Source organism: Aethina tumida, chromosome 2, assembly GCF_024364675.1.
Source record: "Aethina tumida isolate Nest 87 chromosome 2, icAetTumi1.1, whole genome shotgun sequence".
Classification (NCBI taxonomy): Eukaryota; Metazoa; Arthropoda; class Insecta; order Coleoptera; family Nitidulidae; genus Aethina; species Aethina tumida.
Window position 1 is genome coordinate 35,898,108 of NC_065436.1, and position 23,000 is coordinate 35,921,107.

The 23,000-nt window shown below is 38.2% G+C and overlaps 1 protein-coding gene across 1 annotated transcript in view; it reads left to right on the forward strand.

The window, feature by feature from the left end:
• The window catches only part of LOC109595737 (low-density lipoprotein receptor-related protein 2), a 113,478-nt gene extending 90,492 nt beyond the window's left edge, over nucleotides 1-22,986 (forward strand). Inside the window, exons 3-20 of the mRNA XM_049962723.1 lie at nucleotides 5,947-6,078; nucleotides 7,364-7,609; nucleotides 8,042-8,296; nucleotides 8,355-8,758; nucleotides 8,812-10,675; nucleotides 10,734-11,207; nucleotides 11,264-11,905; nucleotides 11,959-12,346; nucleotides 12,405-13,122; nucleotides 13,181-15,968; nucleotides 16,025-16,206; nucleotides 16,265-16,712; nucleotides 16,773-17,168; nucleotides 17,224-17,449; nucleotides 17,504-21,072; nucleotides 21,128-21,545; nucleotides 21,598-21,824; nucleotides 21,881-22,986. Coding sequence (XP_049818680.1) covers nucleotides 5,947-6,078; nucleotides 7,364-7,609; nucleotides 8,042-8,296; nucleotides 8,355-8,758; nucleotides 8,812-10,675; nucleotides 10,734-11,207; nucleotides 11,264-11,905; nucleotides 11,959-12,346; nucleotides 12,405-13,122; nucleotides 13,181-15,968; nucleotides 16,025-16,206; nucleotides 16,265-16,712; nucleotides 16,773-17,168; nucleotides 17,224-17,449; nucleotides 17,504-21,072; nucleotides 21,128-21,545; nucleotides 21,598-21,824; nucleotides 21,881-22,074 — 13,571 coding nt within the window. The 3' untranslated portion in view covers nucleotides 22,075-22,986. The remainder of the gene's footprint in view (nucleotides 1-5,946; nucleotides 6,079-7,363; nucleotides 7,610-8,041; nucleotides 8,297-8,354; nucleotides 8,759-8,811; nucleotides 10,676-10,733; nucleotides 11,208-11,263; nucleotides 11,906-11,958; nucleotides 12,347-12,404; nucleotides 13,123-13,180; nucleotides 15,969-16,024; nucleotides 16,207-16,264; nucleotides 16,713-16,772; nucleotides 17,169-17,223; nucleotides 17,450-17,503; nucleotides 21,073-21,127; nucleotides 21,546-21,597; nucleotides 21,825-21,880) is intronic.
• Nucleotides 22,987-23,000: the final 14 nt, after the last annotated feature.

Here is a 23,000-nt window from a genome sequence, read left to right on the forward strand (position 1 = left end):
ATGTGGTTTTTATTGAATTAAAACGGTTTGACCAAACTCCCGGAGTTACAAACTTAACTTGTATGTTTTATGGCACGGGGAAACTTATACACGTTTATTAGAAACAATTAGGAAGTTTTTAGTAGTAACATTTTTTAACAGCTATAAAAAGTCTTATTGAAAAATGACACTTGAGTTTTACATAAGCCACATAAAATTATATTATTATTAGATACTGGGAAAAGTAATTTACGTTTTCAAAGTTTAACTTTAAAATAGCATTTTAAACTTTGTTTAAAATAACTTATAATTATTATAATGATTCATTTTCTACAAGCGTATTCATGTGACGAAACAAAATCTGGGTTCTTGAAATTGAAGAAAAGCTCAACTTCCCTTTTGCCGTCCTCTTCATGATTAAACTGATTATTACATAAAAACTTAGATATTGACAAATAATCATTATAATAAACAATTTTTTGTCAACATTCTATCAGCAAGTTCAACCCAAGAATTATAATAATAATTCCGGGTTCTAAACTGAAGAAAATATTTATCAGTCAGTTTTGCTCATCTTTTCAGAATTAAAATATTAAGTCTAAAAACTGAATAATAACAAAAGTAATTAATCATTATCATTTTCTAGTGGGAAAATTCATACCATAAAAAATCCGGGTTTTGAGGAAAAGTTCAATCTCAATTTTACCCTACCGTTCAGAATTAAACAGTTTATTACGTTAAAAAATTGAACAATGTCAAAAATAAGTTTTCAACATTCTACCAGGAAATTTATGCCACGAGAAAAAAAATCGAAATTCCTGAAACTGGAAATTAAATCAATCTCAATTTTATCCTCTTCTTTAGTATTAAACTGTTTATTACCTAAAAAATTAGATACTGACAAAAATAATAATTCATTATAATGACAAACTTTTTGCCAACAGTCTGCCAGCAAATTCATACCACAAAAGAAATCCTGTTCCTTGGAATTAAAGAAAAGTTCTATCTCAATTTTTCCCCACTTCAGAATTAAACCGTTTATTCCGTTAAAAATTGTACTATAGCGAAAATAAATAATCATTATATCAACTTTTTGCCAAATATCTACCAGCAAATGCGTACAAAAAAAAATTTGGAGCTGAAGAAAAGTTCAATGTCAGTTTTTCCGTACTCTTTACAATTAAATTATTTATTTCGTTAAGTAATTGGACAATGGCAAAAATAAATAATCATTTAATGACCAACTTGTTGCCAACATTCTACCAGCAAATTAATGACATGAGATAAAATACTGATTATTGAAATTTTTGTTCAGAATTAAAGTGTTTATTATCTAAAATAAATAATCATTATCTTGGAACTGAATAAAAGTTTAATCTCAATTTTTCCCCACTCTTCAGAATTAAATCATTTATTACGTTAAATAATTGAACAATGACAAAAATAAATAATCATTATAATGACCAATTTTTTACCAACATTCTACCAGCAAATTCATGCCACAAGAAAAGATTTTTGAAACTGAAAAATATATCAATCTCAACTTTGCCCTCTTCTTCAGAATTAAAGAATTTATTACGTTAACAAATTTTACAGTGAAAATAATTATTAATATGAACAATTTTTGGCCAATGTTCTACTAGCAAATTCATACCATGAGACAAAAAATATCGGGTTCTTGAAATTGAAGAAAAGATCAAACTCAGTTTTGTTCTCTTCAGAATTAACTTTATTTATTACGTACAAATTGGAGAATGACAAAAATTAATATTCATTATAATAAAGAGTAAATAATCTTCAGTTTTGACTTTCACGTTTGAGGTAAATCGTTTATTACATAAAAAATTAGATAATGACAAAGAAAAATAATAGTTACATGGAGAAATGCATATACCATATGGTGATTGAGGTAGAAGTTTCTATTTTACATTTTGAAACTTATTGTTTCGTAATAGATATTTTTTAATTTCTTCCTTGGTAGAGGTTTCCGGACGACATTGATGTTATTCATCATCAGCTCATTCATTGTGAATCTTCTGTCACTTTTAGTTGATTTTTAAACACATAATTGCAAGAATTATTGCACTTGAAACATCATTTTTTGTCTAAAATATTTTAAATATAGTAGAGGTGGTTAGGGAATAAAACATTTTAATTTAAAAATTTCATATAAAAATTTATTCAAATAAAACATGAAACGAAAAAGTGAATTACTTTTTCGAATAGGCAACATTTCCATTTTATAACTTATAAAATATTTTATGTGAACTCCGCGCGAGTCAGTTTAATTTCGCACTTAAAAATTAATACAGTCAAAATAGAGGCAGATTTTGAGGCGCACATGTATGCTTTTCAGGTATTAATAGTCGGTTTTATATGCCCTTAGAAATCCACTTAACGAGCGGCTTAATTTAATTACTGTAACCCGATGGTTAACTGGCAAGCAAACCTTATTATTCTAAAATAACACCTTTATGATCCGACCGACATAAATTGAATTACATAAATTTATCTTATTAAACCCGATTAGACAGTTAAAATGGGAATTGTTGCGCACCGAAGTGGCCCATAAAAATTTTACAATTCTCCATGAGATTCAAACATACATTTTTTATGTGCTCATTAGGTTTGATTGTCCGGAATAATAAAATTAAATCGTCCGGATTATTAGCTTTTTATTTCTCACTTTTGCTTCCCCCAACCCGCCAGACAGACATGTTACGATTTAATCTGGAAACTTTAATGTGTACGAGTGGCGCTTAATTATTCACGATTACTTACCTAGTTAATAATGTAACTCGTGATTTCATATTTCGATGTAACAACGATCAAAGCGAATATCTAAACGCGATGTCGATCGTTCGGAGGGATGAAACGCGTTTAATTTCTCATTAGGGCCCATTTCAATTTATGCTGCGGTGGAATTTTTGTTTTCGCCGACATATAACAAAATCCGGCCAATTAATAATTGATTGTCGATTCTCGATTAAAGAATTTATTTGACCGTAACAAAACAATCAATTCGGATTGGAAATATAGCGGTGGACCGCACAATTAATTTGCGCCCGCATAATTTGCGATCTTTTGGTCAAAAATCCACGAAGGGCATAAAAATGATAAATATTCGATGGGATCTGTATGCATACATACAGTACATTTGTAATGGGGAATGCTTGTGAACAATATCATTTAATTATAAACAACGAAATGCATTTTATCGTCGTTGTTACTGTGCAGCAACATGTTTATTTTATGTTCGGAATGAAAAATGTGGGCATTATTAAATCCATTCGATATGTAAACTTTCAATTTATCCAGTGAAACAATAAAAGAATGAAAAACAAAGTACAGAAAAAGGTTAATAATCGTGTTTTATTCTGTAATGTTTTTATGCTTGTTTATTTTTTTCAACAGCACAAACAAAAATTTGTTGATTTTTAGATTTAGACGTAGACTTTTAATTTAATTTTTATACTGCAATATTGTTGTGACTGTTTATTTACCAGATACGTTTCAAACAGCAAAAACAAGTTATAATGATCCTATATTTTTTACTCTACTTACTCTAGTTTACAGCAACAAAAATATATAAACAATTTTGACGTTTTTTAGGACATTGTTGTTTATCAGTTTATCGTTAATTCATTTAATTACAAGCATTTCAAGTTCTGGTAGATAAAGTGGAAATGTTATGATGGAAAATAAATTTTACTGCTGTTTATATCATCAATTGAAACTTTTTGAAGAGCTTCAATTTGAACTTTTACTTTCTATCGGTTGCGGCTTCTCGTATTAGAAACCCTTAAAGCTTTGATTTCTTCTTTCTATTTCAGTCATGTATTGGTGAAAGCTTTCACGTTGTTCATTTTTTTAACCCCAACTCGTTCCTAAAGCTTTGATTTCTTCTTTCTAATTCAGTCATGTATTGGTGAAACCTTTCACCTTCTTCATTTCTTTAACCACCTAGATTTTCTAAGAAAAAATCCAAGTGCTGATGAAAAAATGAATTTTAATTGCCTTATTTGAACCTGGAAATTAAACTTGAATATTTTGATATAATGAATGAGAATTAATTAAAACATTGCGACTAGGGCAATTTTTTTACATGATAGGGATTTTTATATTGACCTTCGAATCCTGAGTTGAAAAACTCATTAAATATATTCTTGTTATATAATATAATGATTTGAAGACTATTTTTAAATATCTACTTCAATTAAATTAGAAAATTGTTTTTCAAGAAGTCGATGCCATTTAAATATTCTACCGATTAAATTACAGAATTTTAATTAGCCATTTTTCATCTATTTACATAATATATGAAATAAATGAAAAGTGCTGCACACTGTCTTTTGTTTCTTTCATTCATCATAATTTATTATCTAGTCTGTTAGAATTCCAAATATTTGTAATTCTATCAATTAAAAATGTAAAGCTAGGGATATTCAAATTATTTATTGTTGGATAATACTGACCGTGTTTTAAAGTGAATAATTTGAATTTCCTAGATTAAATATTTCCAATATGTTATTACATTTGCAGCTCTAGGTCAGTATTTTAAATTTATTTTACTTTTTATACATTTAACAAACATAAAAATAAACAATATTTCATGTAAAATTTTTATTTCCAAAAATCACATTTTGTGAATTTGAACGTTTTTTATTTTATCTATTATTTAACACAAAAGGCTTCTCATTGAAGTTTTTTACACTATAATTACAATTTTGGAACATGGCAATTTGAATCAACAACAAGTAGCCCAAGTGTATAATGGAATTGACATGGTGGAGGTTGACATTTAACATTGCCTAAGTGTGGTGGGAGATATCATGAGCAAAAGATGGCTTCAACTGGGGATGGTTCTGTAACATTGTAAGGTGGAATTTTTGTAAAGTCAAGAATGGAATTGCTCATATTAAACTAAGAAATCATAAATGCTCTTCGATTAGTTATTCAACCATCCCAATTGCTCAAGAATTTGGACCAGATTTTGTTTTTCTAAACGACAATGTGTAACTCCACACACAATGCAGTGGTCCTGGCATCCACCAGATCCAAATGAACACGTATAGTATCTTCTTCAAAGACAATTGCTAATGCTTTTAGAGAAGAATTTACTTTAATTTTATTTAAATTTATTCGTTCACTTATTTTGAGTATGTCAAGGAACGTGGAAATTGCTCGAAGAGCAAGAGGGCATCGACCAAGTACTGACTAAAAAACACAACATTAACCACTACATTCTTCCAGATTTGTTTTAATAATTTCCCAAGAATTCTGTGATATTAGTTTTATTTCTGTTGTAAAAGTTTTGTTGTTTATGAAATTTGATTTAATTAATTTATGCATGAGATCACATTAATATATATTTTGATAATAAATGTATTATAATTATTACAACAAATATGTTGCATTGATTTTTGAAATTAATTAAAATAGTCCGCTTTAAAAGCTACGCAGTATATTTCTCAAATGATAGAAGTGACAGAAAATCGACAAAGATTACATGAAATTTTTAACTTTCTAAAGCTGTAACTCAGTTATTTTTATTCTGAACGAAACAAATTAGGTACCTTAGGATGCATAAATTACTCAGCTATCAGTCGAGCATTCCTTCAATTCTAGACGTCGCTTTAAGTAAAATGATAAACTATTATCAAGATGAATGACCCATATGAAAAAAAATTCAAAAGTTTTAAAACAATTTAATAGCTTCATCCCTCGTTAATTTCCAGGCATATATCAAACAGTGCTCATCAAAAATTTACCGTTTTTTACATTTAGACATAAACTTTTAATCTAATCCTGTCATACAGAAAATCGTAAACATTGGAAATCGACGAGATACTGATTTAATTTATATCAGTTGTTTCCCCTACGATTATTTCCGGCCTGTCAGTGTCCGGCTCACACGTCGAATCCGATATGTCCCGCTAAATCCCCCCGTTTTTTTTTCTGTTGCAGCACCGCCCGACTGCGAACCGGGACAGCTGTCATGCCACCAATACATATGGAACAAAACGTATTGTCTTCCGCAGCACCACCGCTGCGACATGACGGTCGACTGTATCGACGGATCCGACGAGACCGAATGTAGTAAGTATAAATCATAGACGGCGACACAGGACGTATCTAAACTCATGCTAAACGTAAATTAACTGGTTGAGTGTGGGGCGTTAATCAACTTGACGCCACCGATGTGTTCAATATTTGTCAAAACGTTGAGAGGCTTAATGACGCATCCAGATTTATACGTACACAACCACCCGGATCCCGGATCATGTTCCACCATCCCATCGAGATCTCTTCAACGTGAACACGCCAAGCATTAACGAAGTAAAAGTCCCGACAAATCAACCAATAAGCCACTAGATTCGTGCCTCGAAACAACGAGACCGAACACCGCAGGTCAAATATCTTTAAAGCTTCAATTCATCGAAAATTTTGGCACGGAACTGATACAACAAAATCCATTAAATCGCCCGAGTCGCAACTCAACACTGGCGCACAACCGGAAGACGTTAAGTGGGCAACATCGGTCTACATAATCCGAGACGTTCAATATCCATTTGTTCTTGGCGTCATTCCGCGATGGGGATCGGTTATGTTATAATTCAAAGTGTCAGCTTGCACAGCTTCATATTCCTTTCGTCTGTCGGAATCATTAAACGAAATTGTTTTCTGGAGGAGGGTGGCTAATTATTATGCCGCTATCCCTTTGTTCCGGCTAATATTTACAACGTTCCGGGCTCGTAAATTGTTCGAGTGTAATTGCTTGTTTTCGTTTCGCCTCTGGCGTTTATTCTTTTGTGATAAATATGCCATTTTCGAACCAATCGGTTTTTTCCGACCCTTCACGTTTATTTTGGTCGTACATAAAGTGCGACAATGTGTCACAATTTTAAGACGATCATACACAAACACTTTCGACTTGCACGAAGTTTGGGCCTGTATTACACCTGCTGGATGTTGTAAATCCAAACCGACACTTTATTACTCTATCGATTGTCAGATTTTAGGATCGAGTTGCACAACTTAGCCACGATAATATACAGATACGTTGTAAGCGGGCCCGGAAATAAATTAAACCCGACCAAGTTCACAGTTTCGATTAAAATTGGATTTGTTGGAGTGTTGGCCGATATTAATTTTGTTGTTAAGCCTATATTAAACTGGATCCTTTACCGGTGTGTGTTTGTAAAATTAATAAGGACGTAATGAAGAGACGCATCGGGCCATTATTAAATCATAAATCCCGTTTAGCCATAACCCATTGAAAATAACGCATGTACATTAATCTGTTTTAATATGAGTAGTATGTGCATTTCACATTACTGCCCATTTGTATTGATTTAGTTAAAACCTTGTTTTGCTGCCGTAGCGTATCGGAAATGCCAGCCGGACGACTTCCACTGCGGCCAAAAGACATCCGATCCGTGCATACCGAAGGAGAAGAAGTGCGACGGTTATTTGGACTGCCGTTCCGGCAAGGACGAACAAAACTGTCCCGGAATCGCGTGTCAACTGGACCAGTTCCGGTGCGCCAACGGTCAAAGATGCATTGAACTGTCGCAAAAGTGCGATCACAAAAACGACTGCGGCGACAACTCCGACGAACAAGGATGCAGTGAGTTTATATTTTATTTTAACATGTAACAACAATTTCATGCCGTAATCACATTGTAGTTGTTGCAATTAAAAAGATTTTATTTTTCATCAGTTTATTTACATAATTACAACATTAAATAGTTAATTAAATTTTATTATCAGCTGAAATTAAATCCTGATGTTTTTACCAAACAATCGATGTATAATCGAATAATGCGTTGATGGATAATTGTTAAATAAAGCTTCCGAAACAATTATTTACCAAACCTCGTTAAATTTGTGCATAAAAATTAATATGTATTTGCAGAAAAACGCTTGATAAAATATTCTCGTAATTAATTAAATCGAAATGTTATTTTTCACGGAACGCAAACAACGGTGTTGTATTCCAAGTTGAAATTTAATTTCGAACTCAATAACAAAATTAAATTTGTGCTAAAACAAATTACAGATTTCCCAGTATGTCACGGCGTCCAGTTCCGTTGTGCGAACGCCCTTTGCATACCAGGCGTGTTCCACTGCGACGGTTTCCAGGATTGTTCGGACGGTTCGGACGAGGTGAACTGCACGATAATCCCTTGTCCGGATAACAAATTCCTTTGTCCGAGGGGCATGGCAAACGGCTCTCCAAAATGTATACCGAAGAACAAGCTGTGCGATGGGAAAAGAGACTGCGAGGACGGCGCCGACGAGATAACCGCTTGCTGTGAGTTTATCACTTGTCTCTCTTGTATTTTAAATTGTAATTCTTCGTGTTTTTGTAGCTAAATTGTCTTGTCCTTCCTTGGGTTGTGAATATAAGTGTCAGGCGTCTCTAACCGGAGGCGTTTGCTATTGTCCTGACGGACGAGTGCTGTCGCAGGACAACAAGACTTGTACGGATCGTAATGAATGCGCCGAATGGGGTTTTTGTGATCAAGTGTGCATCAACACTGAAGGAAGTTACACATGTTCTTGTGCGCCGGGTTACGTTCTTAAAGACAGAAATCGTTGCATCGCCGTCAATTCCAGTAGTTTAATGTTGTATTTCGCCCAGGACAAAAGCATTTTCAAGATGAATCCGTCCGGAAATCAAGTTCAAGTCGTTGTCAACACCACGGGAGCCAGCGGCTTAGATTATCACTATCAAAAGAACACGCTTTATTGGTCTGATGTGAAAACCAAAAGGGTAAGTCAATTAACACCAACCACTAAACTGGATATCATAAACTTTCATTACAGATACATTCACAACAACTAAACGGAATGCCATCATTCGGTTCTCAAGATGTGGATATAACCCTTCCAGGAACCTGGTACCCAGTAGCCATCGCCGTAGATTGGATCGGCAATAAATTATATGTGGCCGACTCAGTAGGTCTTAAAATCGACGTCTTTGAATTGCAAGGCAGATGGCACGCAATCGTACTCGGCTCCAATCTCACCAGTCCCGCCGATATTGCTCTAGATCCAACAATGGGTTACATGTTCATCGCCGACAGCACTCAAGTCGTACGTGCCAACATGGACGGCACCAACACAGTTTCAGTCGTTTCCGAAGCAGCCTACAAAGCTTCAGGCATCACCTTAGATTTGATCGCTAAGCGAGTATATTGGTGCGACTCTCTTTTGGATTACATCGAAACCGTCGATTACTACGGCCAAAACAGATTCCTGGTGATCCGCGGCCAGTCAGTACCTAGTCCCGCTCGTCTGGCCTTATTCGAAAGCAGGGTTTACTGGACTGACGGTACTAAGCAGGGAGTCATGTCCGTGGACAAATTCGAAACCACCAGCATTCAATCCATTTACCGCATGCGTGACATAAGAGATCCCAGAGCCATCAAAGCCATCCACCAGCTGCAACAACCCTATGCCAACAATCCATGCGGCCACAACAATGGAAACTGTCAACATATGTGTATTCTAACCAACACCAACCCTGGAGTTGGTTACAGGTGTGCTTGCAACATCGGTTTTAGGCTAGCAAGAGACGAAAGGAACTGCGATTTGGTTTCCGAATTCCTGATGTACTCGCAACAACGTTTCATCAGAGGAAAAGTGTTAAACCCTGTGATTGAAGGCTTCAGTGAGGCCATGTTGCCTGTGGTTTCCAGGAGGGCAAGATTCGTAGGCTTGGATTTCGATGCTAAAGACCAACATATTTACTACTCAGACGTGCTTCAAGACGTTATCCATAGAGTTCATAGAAACGGTACATCGAAGGAAATCGTACTAGCGTCACAAAATGAAGGTGTTGAAGGACTGGCTGTAGATTGGGCCGCCAAAAATTTGTACTACATTGACAGCAGAAAGGGAACTTTGAACGTCCTGTCCACCAGGAATGTTACGTACAGACGCACTCTTTTGAAGAATCTGAAACGCCCCAGAGCTATTGTTATTCACCCCAACAAGGGTTACATTTTCTTCTCCGAATGGGACCGTCCAGCAAACATATCAAGATCCTTTAGTGACGGATCCAATCTTACTATATTCAAGAATCTCACCCTTGGCTGGCCTAATGGTCTTTCCATCGATTTTGACACAGACAGATTGTATTGGTGTGATGCGCTGTTAGATCACGTACAACACTCCAATTTGGACGGTACTGATATTAAAACTGTAAACTCAAGACTTATCAGACATCCGTTCAGTATTGTCATTCACAAGGACTTCATGTACATTACTGACTGGCGATTGGACGCTATAATCAAACTCCACAAACTTACCGGTGATCAAGAGGAAATCTTGGTAAAAGAACCCCAGACAAACAGATTGTATGGCGTAAAGATTTACAGTGAAGATGAACAAAAAATAGACAGGGATCACCCTTGTTGGAACAATAATGGTAACTGCCAGAAACTCTGCTTCGCCATTCCTAACGGCAACAGAGGATTGATAGCCAAATGCGGTTGTCCGTATGGAGAAAGATTGGCAACTGATGAACGTACCTGTCAACAAGATCCAGATCACGAACCACCGGTCCAAGCTTGCCCTAACAATTGGGACTTCACCTGCAACAACCAAAGATGCATTCCCAAATCTTGGGTATGCGATGGTGATGATGACTGCTTAGATAACAGTGACGAGGAACAAAATTGTACAAGTAAGTTTTTATTTTATTTACTAATAACAATTAAATTTCTAAACGTGTTTTATTCCAGAACCAACTTGCAGCGCGACAGAATTCCAATGTAAATCAGGACGTTGTATTCCTTTGACTTTCAAATGTGACGCAGAAAACGATTGCGGTGATTTCAGTGACGAGACAGGATGTGTGAACGTGACCTGCAGTGCATCACAGTTCCACTGCGACAACAATCGTTGCATTCCGAACAGTTGGAAGTGCGATTCCGAAAATGATTGTGGCGACGGATCAGATGAAGGAGATTCTTGTGCCGAGAAAACTTGTGCTTATTATCAATTTACTTGCCCGAGAACTGGACATTGTATACCCCAAAATTGGGTCTGTGACGGTGACGATGACTGCTTCGATAAACAAGACGAACAGGATTGTCCTCCAATAACCTGCCAGCCGAATCAGTTCAAGTGTTCAGATTTAAGACAATGTGTGCAAGAAAGTTACAAATGCGACGGTATTCCTGATTGTAATGATGGCAGTGACGAAGTGGGTTGTCGTAAGTAACTTATATATGGAGTTATGTTCTGTGCCATTAAAACGATTTATTTTCAGCTTCAATCGAACCAGACCAATGTAATGTTGAGAAACAGTTCCAGTGCCAGTCATCAGGAATTTGTATACCGAAAGCTTGGCACTGTGATGGAACAGCCGACTGTGATGACGGTTCAGATGAACCCGAATCATGTGGTACCATCAACTGCCCAGTTAATTATTACAAATGCAACAGCAGCCAATGCATATTCAAGGGTTACATCTGTGATGGCAAAGAAGATTGTGATGATGGTTCTGATGAAAGCAACTTCCACGCATGTGGCAGACCTCCATTTAGGTGTCCTCATGGACAATGGCAGTGTCCGGGCGTTACTGAAAGATGCGTGAACTTAACTCAAGTGTGCGATGGTAAAACTGACTGCCCGAATGGTGCTGACGAAGGTTCGGATTGTGATTTTGCTGAGTGCAAGCATCAAAGTGGATTGTGCTCCAATGGCTGTAAACAAACACCGACAGGGCCTTTATGTTTGTGCCCACCAGGAGAGACTTTATCAAGTGATGGATATACTTGCGAGGACTTGAACGAATGTGATCCACCAGGAACCTGTTCTCAAATTTGTACCAACACTAAAGGCTCATATTTCTGTAGTTGTGTAGATGGATACATTTTGGAACCCAACAAGCACTCATGCAAAGCATTTAGTAGGTTTATACAAGTTTTATCGTAGCATAGAATCTAATTGTTTTATTTTTAGATCATTCATCTGCATTCTTGATAATTTCCAACAGACACTCTATCCTCGTAGCCGACTTAAAAGAACAAGGTTTGGAACGTGTGCCTATTATAGTGGAAAATGTTGTAGCAACAGCTTCAAACATGCACACTGGCACAATATTCTGGTCGGATATGAAACTAAAGAAGATTTCGAAACTAGACCGAGGTGGTGAACCAGTAGAAATCATTTCTAACGGTTTAGATTTAGTAGAAGGTCTCGCTTATGATTGGATTGGAGGCAATATATATTGGCTAGATTCTAAACTTAACACCATTGAGGTTGCTAAAGAAAACGGATCTAACAGAATTGTCTTGGTTAAAGATAACATTACGCAACCTCGTGGAATGTGTTTGGATCCAAGTCCAGGGTATGATTATTTCTTTAACTCACAATATGATGAGCTTATTATTTTTTTCTTTTTCCAGCAATCGCTGGTTGTTCTGGACTGACTGGGGAGAGAATCCAAGAATCGAACGTGTGGGTATGGACGGAACTAACAGATCAACAATCATCAATACCAAGATTTACTGGCCGAATGGTTTAACCCTTGACACAACAACTCAAAGAGTTTACTTTGCTGATTCTAAGCTGGACTTTATCGATTTCTGCTACTACAACGGAACAGGTCGTCAACAAGTTTTGGCTGGCAGCCATTACCTTCTTCATCCGCACTCTTTAACGTTATTCGAAGATACGCTATATTGGACTGATCGACAACTTAATAGAGTACTGTCAGCCCACAAATTCAAAGGCAACAATCAAACAGTAGTTTCTCACCTGATTTCGCAACCATTGAGCATTCATGTTCATCACCCATCTTTGCAACCTGTAACAGCAAATCCTTGTTTGAACGCTAGATGTCAACACATCTGTCTTTTGTCGCCTAGTTCTTCAACAGGTTACACTTGTAAGTGCAAACCAGGTTTCAAGATTACACCAGAAGGAAATTGCATCGAAGAAGACACTGCCTTCCTTATGGTCATGCGTGGTTCCCAAATCTTCGATGTGCCTATTAATAGTGGCGATAATTCTCTTGGATATGTCACACCAATTGTTGGTATTGAGCACGGTGTACAAATCGATTACGACAGAAAGAATAATGCCATATTCTGGGTGGAGAGCAAAGACGATAATGAAGAAAATGTAAATATCAAAAACTGTGTTATAAAAATATAGTTTAATTTATATTTTATTTTTTCAGTGTACAGTTTGGAGTATTCCATACGGAGGTGGTAATAAAACTCAACTCTTTGGCCCTGATACGGGTATTGTAGGAGCTCCATCCTCTATTGCCTTTGACTGGTTGGGTAGAAACTTGTTTATCGGCAACCGTTTGGCCAGCAATTTGGAAGTAATAAGAGTAGACGGCAAAGTCAAACACCGCAAAATAATCCTTGCCAATGACGGCAACAAAACTTCCGTTGCCAAACCCAAAGCAATTTGTGTTGATCCAACAGACGGTAAGGTGTACTGGACTGACGAAGGAGGTTTTGGTGTACCTCAAAAGATTGGTAAAGTTAACATGGATGGCTCTAACTCGATTGTTTTGGTGGACGATGTTGAGAGACCTGACGCTATCACCATTGACATCGATTCAAAGACATTGTACTTCAGCACTCAACATCCAGCTCTCGTTATTGCGATCGACGTATTCGGAAATAATCGTACAACCGTATTATCAGAAGAACATTACATATCATACCCCAAGGCTATATCCGTGATGGGCAGCAGACTATTTTACCTCGATCCCAACTTCGAGAAGCTAGTACAAGTGGCTCTACCTAACGGCAACAATCCTAGAACAATTATGGAAAACGAACCAGACCTAAAGACATTTACGATCTTCAAAAAACGTCAACTTGTCGATCACCCTTGTCTTATAAACAACGGAGGCTGCGAACAACTCTGTCTACCAGCTGAGGGCAAATCAAGAACATGCGCTTGCGGAATTGCGTACAAGAAAAACGAAAATGGCTGCGAACCATTTAAATCATTCGCGGTCGTTACTCAATTGGACATGACCAGAGGATTCAGTTTGAAGGATAGCTCTGAAGCAATGACACCCATCAGTGGAAACGGACATCATATTTTGCATGTGGATGTTCACTATGCCGAAAGTTGGATTTACTGGGTCGAATTTAATAGAGGATATTGGAACGGTATCTTCAGAATACGTCCAAATGGAACTGAATTGCAACACGTCATCAAAGATGGTATTGGAAGCAATGGTATCCGTGGCATTACTATTGATTGGATTGCTGGTAACATGTACTTCACCAATGTGTTTCCACATGAGAATTACGTCGAAGTGTGTTGGTTGGATGGATCAAACAGAAAGGTATTGGTTAAAACCACTTCTGACGCACCAAGAGAACTAGCTGTCAATCCTATTAAACGAATCTTGTACTGGATCGATTATGGGCAATATCCTAAGATTGGAAAGGCTAATCTTGATGGTTCAGCCTGGGTACCAGTGGTTACTTCCGGAATCAGTAACCCTAGAGACTTGACAATTGACATGAATACTCACGATGTTTATTGGGTAGATTCGAAGTTGGATATGATTCAAAGAATTTCTTTCAACGGCGGAAACAGACAAGTCATTAGAAGAAATCTACCCAATCCAATGGGTATTGCTGTACACAAGAGTGATGTTTACTGGGTTGATCGTAATCTGAGATCTGTGTTCAAAGCATCTAAATTACCAGGTAACATGTCATTACCTACCAGAGTTCGAACCAATTTGGATAAATTACGAGACATCGTCATCTTTGACATTACTAACCAACCTAATGATGATACTAATCCTTGTAAGAAATTGGGCAATGGAGGTTGCGAACAGCTTTGTTTCTCATTCCTTCAGGATCTATCTTCCATTCAAAAACCAACAATGAAATGCGACTGCGCTACCGGGAAACTGGCAGATGACGGTAAACGATGTGAATTTGTAAAAGAATACATTGTCTTCTCAACAAGAACGGAAGTACGTTCCATTAATTTAGATCCTCATTCTACCACACTTCCATTTAGCCCCATCGGAAATCTTACGAACGTTGTTGGTGTTGATTTCGATTACAAACATGGAATTTTGTTGTTCACTCAGATCAGACCTTGGGCTAAAATCGCCAAAATGACACCCGGACAAGAAATAGAGACGATTAAAAACAAAGGTATAAATCCAGAGGGTATTGCTTATGACTGGACTCAAATGAAAATCTACTGGACTGATTCGTCAAATCACAGTATTTATGCTATGAATATGGACGGATCAAATTTGGTAATGATAGCAAGAGTGGAACGACCAAGAGCTATTGTTATTGATCCATGTAATGGAACCCTGTTTTACACAGATTGGGGTAAATTTGGAACCTCAGGAAAGATCTTTAGGACTACAATGGCCGGATCATTGAAGAAAGTCATAATTGACAAGAACTTGGCACAACCATCAGGATTGGCTATCGACTACGAAGATCAGATGTTGTATTGGACTGACGCAGTGAGGGAAAAGATCGAACGATCAGATTTGGATGGTAAAAACAGAGAAGTTCTTATATCAGCCACCATTTATCCATTCTCGATAACGGTCTTCGGAAAATACATGTACTGGACCGATCTCCAACTTCGAGGAGTGTACAGAGCAGAAAAGTACACAGGGGCGAACATGATTGAGATGGTTAAACGATTAGAAGATAGTCCCAGAGATATCCAAGTTTACTCAGACAGGAGACAAGTTTGTTCCGTCAATCCTTGTCACATCAATAACGGCGGATGCGCCCAAAGTTGTCATCCAGGACCGAACGGCACCGCGGAATGCAGATGTAACGATGACACTAAACTGGTAAACGAAGGAAGAATGTGCGTTGCTAAGAACTTGAGCTGCGACTCCAGCAAATTTTATTGCGCCAATGGAAGATGCATTTCGCGAATGTGGGCTTGCGATGGAGAAGATGATTGCGGAGACAACAGTGATGAAGACACCAACTACTGCTGTAAGTTACCTAATGTCATTTAAGAAAAGCGATTATGCATATTTGTTTTTTGTTAGCCTTCCACTCCTGCTCACCAAATGAGTTCCGTTGTGCCAACGGAAGATGCATCTTTAAATCCTGGAAGTGTGATCACGAGAACGATTGCAAAGATGGTTCTGATGAAAAAGATTGTCAATACCCACCTTGTGCAAATGACATGTTTACTTGTGCCAATTTTAGATGTATTCCTCAAGCTCAGGTACCGTATTTTCTATAATATACACACAAACAATTTAATATTTTGGTATACTTTTTAGGTATGCAATGGAGTGAATGATTGTAAAGATAACGTAACATCTGATGAAACCCACGAAAGATGTCCTCAAAACATAACGTGTCCTCCAAACCACCTTAAATGTGAAAAAACCAACATTTGCGTCGAACCTTATTGGCTTTGTGACGGTGACAATGACTGTGGTGACAACTCAGACGAGAATCCTCTGCACTGTGCGCAAAGAACTTGTCCACAGAACAGTTTCAGATGTTCTAACCATCGTTGTATACCAGCCACCTGGTATTGCGACGGAGATGATGATTGTGGCGATGGCGCTGATGAACCGCCAGAGTACTGTAAAAGCGATGGAAGGACTTGTTTCGGTGATCTGTTTACTTGTGATAATGGTAACTGTGTTCCAAGGATTTATATCTGTGATGGTGACAATGATTGTTTGGACAACAGTGACGAAGATGTCAGACATGAGTGCAGTAAGTATCATTAAAACTTACCGTAGAATTGTTTATTAATTAAGTTGATTCGTTTCACAGACGATAGGAAGTGTGATGATGAAACCGAATTTACCTGTGATGCAAACAAAGCCTGGGGCCGAGCTCAATGTATTCCAAGAAAATGGTTGTGCGACGGTGATCCGGATTGCGTTGACGGTGCCGACGAAAATATTACTTTGCATCATTGTTCCAAACCACAACCTTGCAGCGATGACCAATTTACTTGCGGAAACGGAAGGTGTATCAACAAGGGATGGTTGTGTGATCACGATAATGACTGTGGCGATGGTACTGACGAAGGCAAAGATTGTAACTCGCAATACAAAACTTGTTCCACTAACGAATTCACGTGCCAAAACTTTAAATGCATCCGTAATCAATACAGGTGTGATGGAGAGGACGATTGCGGTGATCACTCTGACGAAGTCAATTGCAGTAAGTTATAATTTTACTATAAAAATGTTCTTAATTCTAAAAATGTTTTTTGTAGAAAAAGAAAATAGTACCTGCGCCAATTCAAGTCAATTCAGGTGTAACAACGGTCAATGTATTGATTATCAGCTGGTATGTAACAAAGTGGCGGACTGTTCTGATGAATCAGATGAACCTCTTCATTGTAACGTTGATGAATGCGCCAAGGTGGAGATTCATCAATGTGGACACAAATGTATTGATACCCTTACAAGCTTCTACTGCGAATGTAATCAAGGATATAAGTAAGTTGTTATGAATCCACCACAGTTGAGAATAAAATGTTCATTTTTGTTTAGGTTGTTGGAAGATGGAAAAGCTTGTGCGGATATTGATGAATGTATAGAAACACCTGGCGTTTGTTCCCAATACTGTTCCAATACCCCAGGAAGTTACTACTGTAAATGTAATGATCAGTATTATGAAAGAGAAACGGACGAACATACTTGCAAGAGAAAAGACAAAGTCGAACCGTGGATCGTATTCACCAACAAATATTATATCAGAAATATGTCGATTGACGCTCACGTCTACAATTTAGTACACCAAGATCTAATGAACGTTGTGGCTTTAGACTTTGATATGATGGGTCAAAAAATGTATTTCTGCGACGTAACAGCCAAGACGATATTCAGATCGTCAATTGGAGGAGGCGACAAAGAACCAATAATTCGTCATGACTCACACGGATTGGAAGGCATTTCTATAGATTGGATAGGCAGAAAACTGTATTGGCTTGACAGACATTCCAAAAATTTGGACGTGGCAGAACTGGATGGAACTCGACGTAAGACTCTTAAGACCAGCATTGCAGACCCACGTGCTTTGGTTGTACATCCTGGTACTGGTTACCTATACTTTACCTCATGGCATCTGCAAGCTTACATTGGAAAATTGGGAATGGATGGAAGTAATTTCACCAGAATTTTGACTTGGGAAGACGATATCGCTTGGCCAAACGCTCTGACTATTGATTACTTCACAGATCGCTTGTACTGGGCTGACGCTCACTTGGATTACATCGCCTTTGCGGATTTGGAAGGAAGACACAGACATGTCGTCATATCAGGTACATCCGTACCTCACGTATTCGCTCTTTCACTATTCGACGATTTCATTTACTGGACCGACTGGAATCTCAAAGCCATCAGTCGCGCTAACAAATTCACCGGTAAAGATTTGAGCGTTTTACGTAACACAACGCACAAACCTTACGACATCCACATCTTCCATCCGTTGAGGCAACTACCCTACACCAACCCATGCGGCGCAAATAATGGCGGTTGTTCTCACCTTTGTCTAATCGCCCCACCTCCTTCTTCCAGCTATCTTAACCTCGAAGGCTATGGCGAAGAAGGTGTGACCACATACAAGTGTGCGTGTCCCAACCAGTTTATTCTGGCACCTGATGGCAAAACATGCATTGCAAACTGCACAGATGGACAATGGCAATGTAAAGGACGTGACGAGAAATGTATTCCTTGGTTCTGGCAGTGCGACGGTGAAAAAGATTGCAAGGACGGTTCCGATGAACCACGCACCTGCCCAGCGAGACAATGCAGAGCTGGAACATTCCAATGCAAAAACGGCAACTGTACACCTTCAGCTACCATTTGTGACGGCACCGACGATTGTGGTGACGGTTCCGATGAACAGAACTGCGATAAAGCCTGTCCAGAATTGGAGTTCCAATGTAAGTCTAATGGAAGATGTATTCTCAACAGTTGGAAGTGCGACGGAGATGCTGATTGCAAAGACGGCTCAGACGAAGATCCGGCCATGTGTAATAAACGAGAGTGTGACCCAGAAACCGAATTTGCTTGCAAGAACGGCAAATGCATTCCCAAACTGTGGATGTGCGACTTTGACAACGATTGTGGCGACGACTCTGATGAACCTGCTTACATGTGTAGACAGAGGAACTGTACAACCGGATGGCAACGTTGTCCAGGTCGCGCCAATTACAGGTGCATTCCTAAATGGTTGTTCTGCGACGGAAAAGATGATTGCAGAGACAACTCTGACGAGCAACCAGAAAATTGTCCAGTTTGTAACACAGAAACAGACTTCAAATGCAACAACAACAGGTGCATTCCCCAACAATGGAAGTGCGACTTCTCCGACGATTGTGGAGATGGATCTGACGAAACAGAAGAGATGTGCAAAGGAGGATTTAGAGAGTGTTCCGAGTCAGAATTCAGATGCGGTAATGGTAAATGCATTTCCTCACGTTGGCGTTGCGACCACGAAGACGATTGCGGTGACAACTCTGACGAAGACGGTTGTAGCGGCTTCCAGTGCAAAAACGGAACCTTCCAGTGTGCTTCCGGACATTGCATCGCCTCATACTTTAGATGTGACGGCGATAGGGATTGTAGAGATATGTCCGACGAGAAGAATTGCCCACCAAGATACCCTGGGGGAAGATACTGCCCTGAATCGAAATATCAATGTGACAATCACTTGTGTATCAGTCAAGGTGACCTTTGCGACGGTACTGATGACTGTGGTGATGCCTCAGATGAATCACCATCTCTATGCACCAACTTTAACTGCGACACATTGAAGAGGTTCCAGTGCAACAACCACAAATGCATACCCAAGTACCAACTTTGTGATGGCATTGATAATTGCGGCGATGGATCCGACGAAAACAACATAACACTGTGCGCAACTAAGATCAAACCGTGCGACGGATTCTCCGAATTCAAATGCTCGAACAAAAAATGCATTGATAAAAAACGAGTATGTGACTTTGCCGATGATTGCGGAGACAGTTCTGATGAACTTGGATGTCACCACAATGGTGTATGTTCCACTGTCGATCGTGGAGGCTGTGAACATCATTGCATGAACTTGACTCATGAAGGATATATTTGTGATTGTTTCGCCGGCTTTATTATTTCGAAGGATAACCGAAAGGTATGTTTGGATATCGATGAGTGTGCTACCGGAGACAACAGCTGCTCTCAAATTTGTACGAATCTGAACAGCACGTACGCATGTTCTTGTCGGGAAGGATTCAGGTTATCCGATAAGCTTTCGGGTGTTTGTAAAGCTTTGAAGGCGGAAGTTTCGTTGTTGTTTGCCAACGGTCCGGAAATTAGATCTATCGATATTAAAGAGCAAGAGGAAGTTGGTGTTATAACAGAAGAAAAGAGAATAGAAGCTGTCGATTACAATCCTAAGACTCAGATGATCTTCTGGGCTGATAGCTACGATAAAACCATCAAACGTTCTTATATGATCAATGCTGTCAACGGCGAAGCAAAGACTGGTTACGCTCAAGATTTGGAAATGAAGGGTAGTTCTAAACCTACCGCTTTGGCTGTGGATTGGGTTGGTGATAATTTGTACTGGACCGAAACTGATAGAGCTGGCTCCAAACCTAAAGGTAGAGTCATGGTTGCAAAAACTGATGGAAGATACAGACGTGCTCTAGTCAATGTGGGTCTTGAGAACCCAACTTCTTTGGTGGTAGATCCACAATTAGGAAGAATGTTCTGGACTGATGCCGGTTCAGCACCTAAAATTGAAGTTTCTTGGATGGACGGCTCGAAGAGGAGACCACTGATTACCGATGAAATTCGGCATCCAACTGGTTTGGCTATTGATTACGACATGGACCACACTTTATATTGGGTTGATACGAAGTTAAACAATATTCAGACAATGAAATATGACGGCAGCAATAGAAGAACTATAATTAAAGGTGAACAGTTGAAACATCCGATTTCTTTGGATGTATTTGAATCGAATTTGTACTGGGTTACCAAAGACACTGGTGAGTTAGTGTCTCAAGACAAATTTGGACGTGGAGTACCTTATATCGTACAGAGGGACTTGCTAAACCCATCTAGTGTGAAAGGTATGTTACAATCTAAAATCTCTTAAACTTAAGTCCTAAATGTTTATTTTTTTAGTTTATCACGAGTTGAGATACAATACATCAATCGCCAACCCTTGCAGAAACAATGCTTGTTCACACTTGTGCTTAGTGGTTCCAAACGGCCACCGTTGCTCGTGCCCGGATTCCAGCACCCCAACCCCCTCATACAAAACCAAGGCCGAGGTGGCCTGTGATGCCCCGTCGGAAAGAGAACGCCCCGCACCCAGAGTGTGCCCGTGTGAAAACGGAGGCATTTGCAGGGAGACCGACACGGGAGATTTGACCTGCGAATGTCTGCCCGATTACAGAGGACAGAATTGTGATGTGCACACCGCGCACAACAGACAAGGTGGAGGTTCCACTGCTACGGCGATCGTGGTGCCTATTGTTGTGATACTGCTTGTGGTGGCTGCCGCAGCGGGTGTTTGGGTGTTCCTTAGAAAGAGACCATTGTAAGTATATGCGAATCTAAGAATTGAACCATTTGTAACGTTGTATTTTCAGTGGTAAATCTGGTCTGGGCAGCTTGGCCAGTAGTCAGAGCGTATCGTTCCGACAAGGTACCAATGTGGAGTTCGGCGCGAACACCTTCAATGCTAACGGAGGTGGTAGCGAACCTATGGACGTTGCTTACAGTTTAGATGCCCTGGGCAACAAAAACAGAGATTTCCACAATCCCATGTACGATGCTGTGCAAAACAATCCTGAAGCCGTCGGAAATGGAAGTTCCGGTAAGTGCATACGGATAATGGAATTTCGTAACATATTTTTATTTTTAAATGTTTAGCGCTTTATGAGGTGCCAGCAGAAGTGGGAAAATCAAAGGGCGAAACCTTTACAGAACCACCTAGTGCTGTGATCGCACCATCTAGTGTGACGCACAGGTCATCCCCACAAGTTCAGGTGAAACACAGGGAGTTAAACCCCGCAGCTGCAGACACAGGGAAAGATACCCAAAAACTAGTAGAAGAAGACTGCTGATATAAAATTAAAGCCCTTATTTTCAGATATATTCGTTAGCGTTTAAGGATTAACGAGATATAGAGAATTCCAAAAATGAGTTTTTGTAAATTTCGAAACTTATAGTCAATATTAATTTATTCCATCAATAATTTTATTTACACCATGTCGTGTAAAAAGGTGTCCTATAAGAAAATGAAAAAGTTCTTTTGAAAATTTTTACATATAAATATAAAAATATATTTTTGTATTGTGGGGTAGGTGAATGTAAGTTTCATTTAAATAAACTAGCTTAACTGAATTGTATTTTGGTTAAATATATTGACAAAAGTGCCATTAACACCTGACTAAATGTTAAATGTTATCTAAATGGTTGTGCTAGTTTAATTTTTATGAATTGTATGCCAAAACGCATTTAATCATGTGCAACTGAACATTCTTCCATTTTTAACAAGAAACAAATGTAAATATAGGGTGTAATGTAATATAAATTGTTAGTATTATAATTAGGTCCCAATAGATGATTTTTATACAAGTAAATCCCTCTTTTTAATATTCCATTATGTTTTGTTAGTTATACAACTAATACACACCGTCCAATTGTTATATATTTTTGAAAACTATAATATTGAATTCAATATACATAAATGTATTGTTTTAATTAGTTAAAATTTTATTAAATTGTTATTTAATTCATATGATTTTATGTTAAACAACTGTTAAAACTGAATTTATTTCGATTACGGCAGCTGTTAAATGTTCATGTTTATACATATTAGATTAGAACATCAATTAAGGACTGTACTTAGAACAATTTAACAATGACCATAGTTCAAATAAGTTCATGCTGTAATGTATGCGTAAACTTGTACATATTCTGGGAACAAAACTATCTGTTTTAAACTAAATAATATAGAGGTTGTTTATAATAAATTTGTTTTATTTTT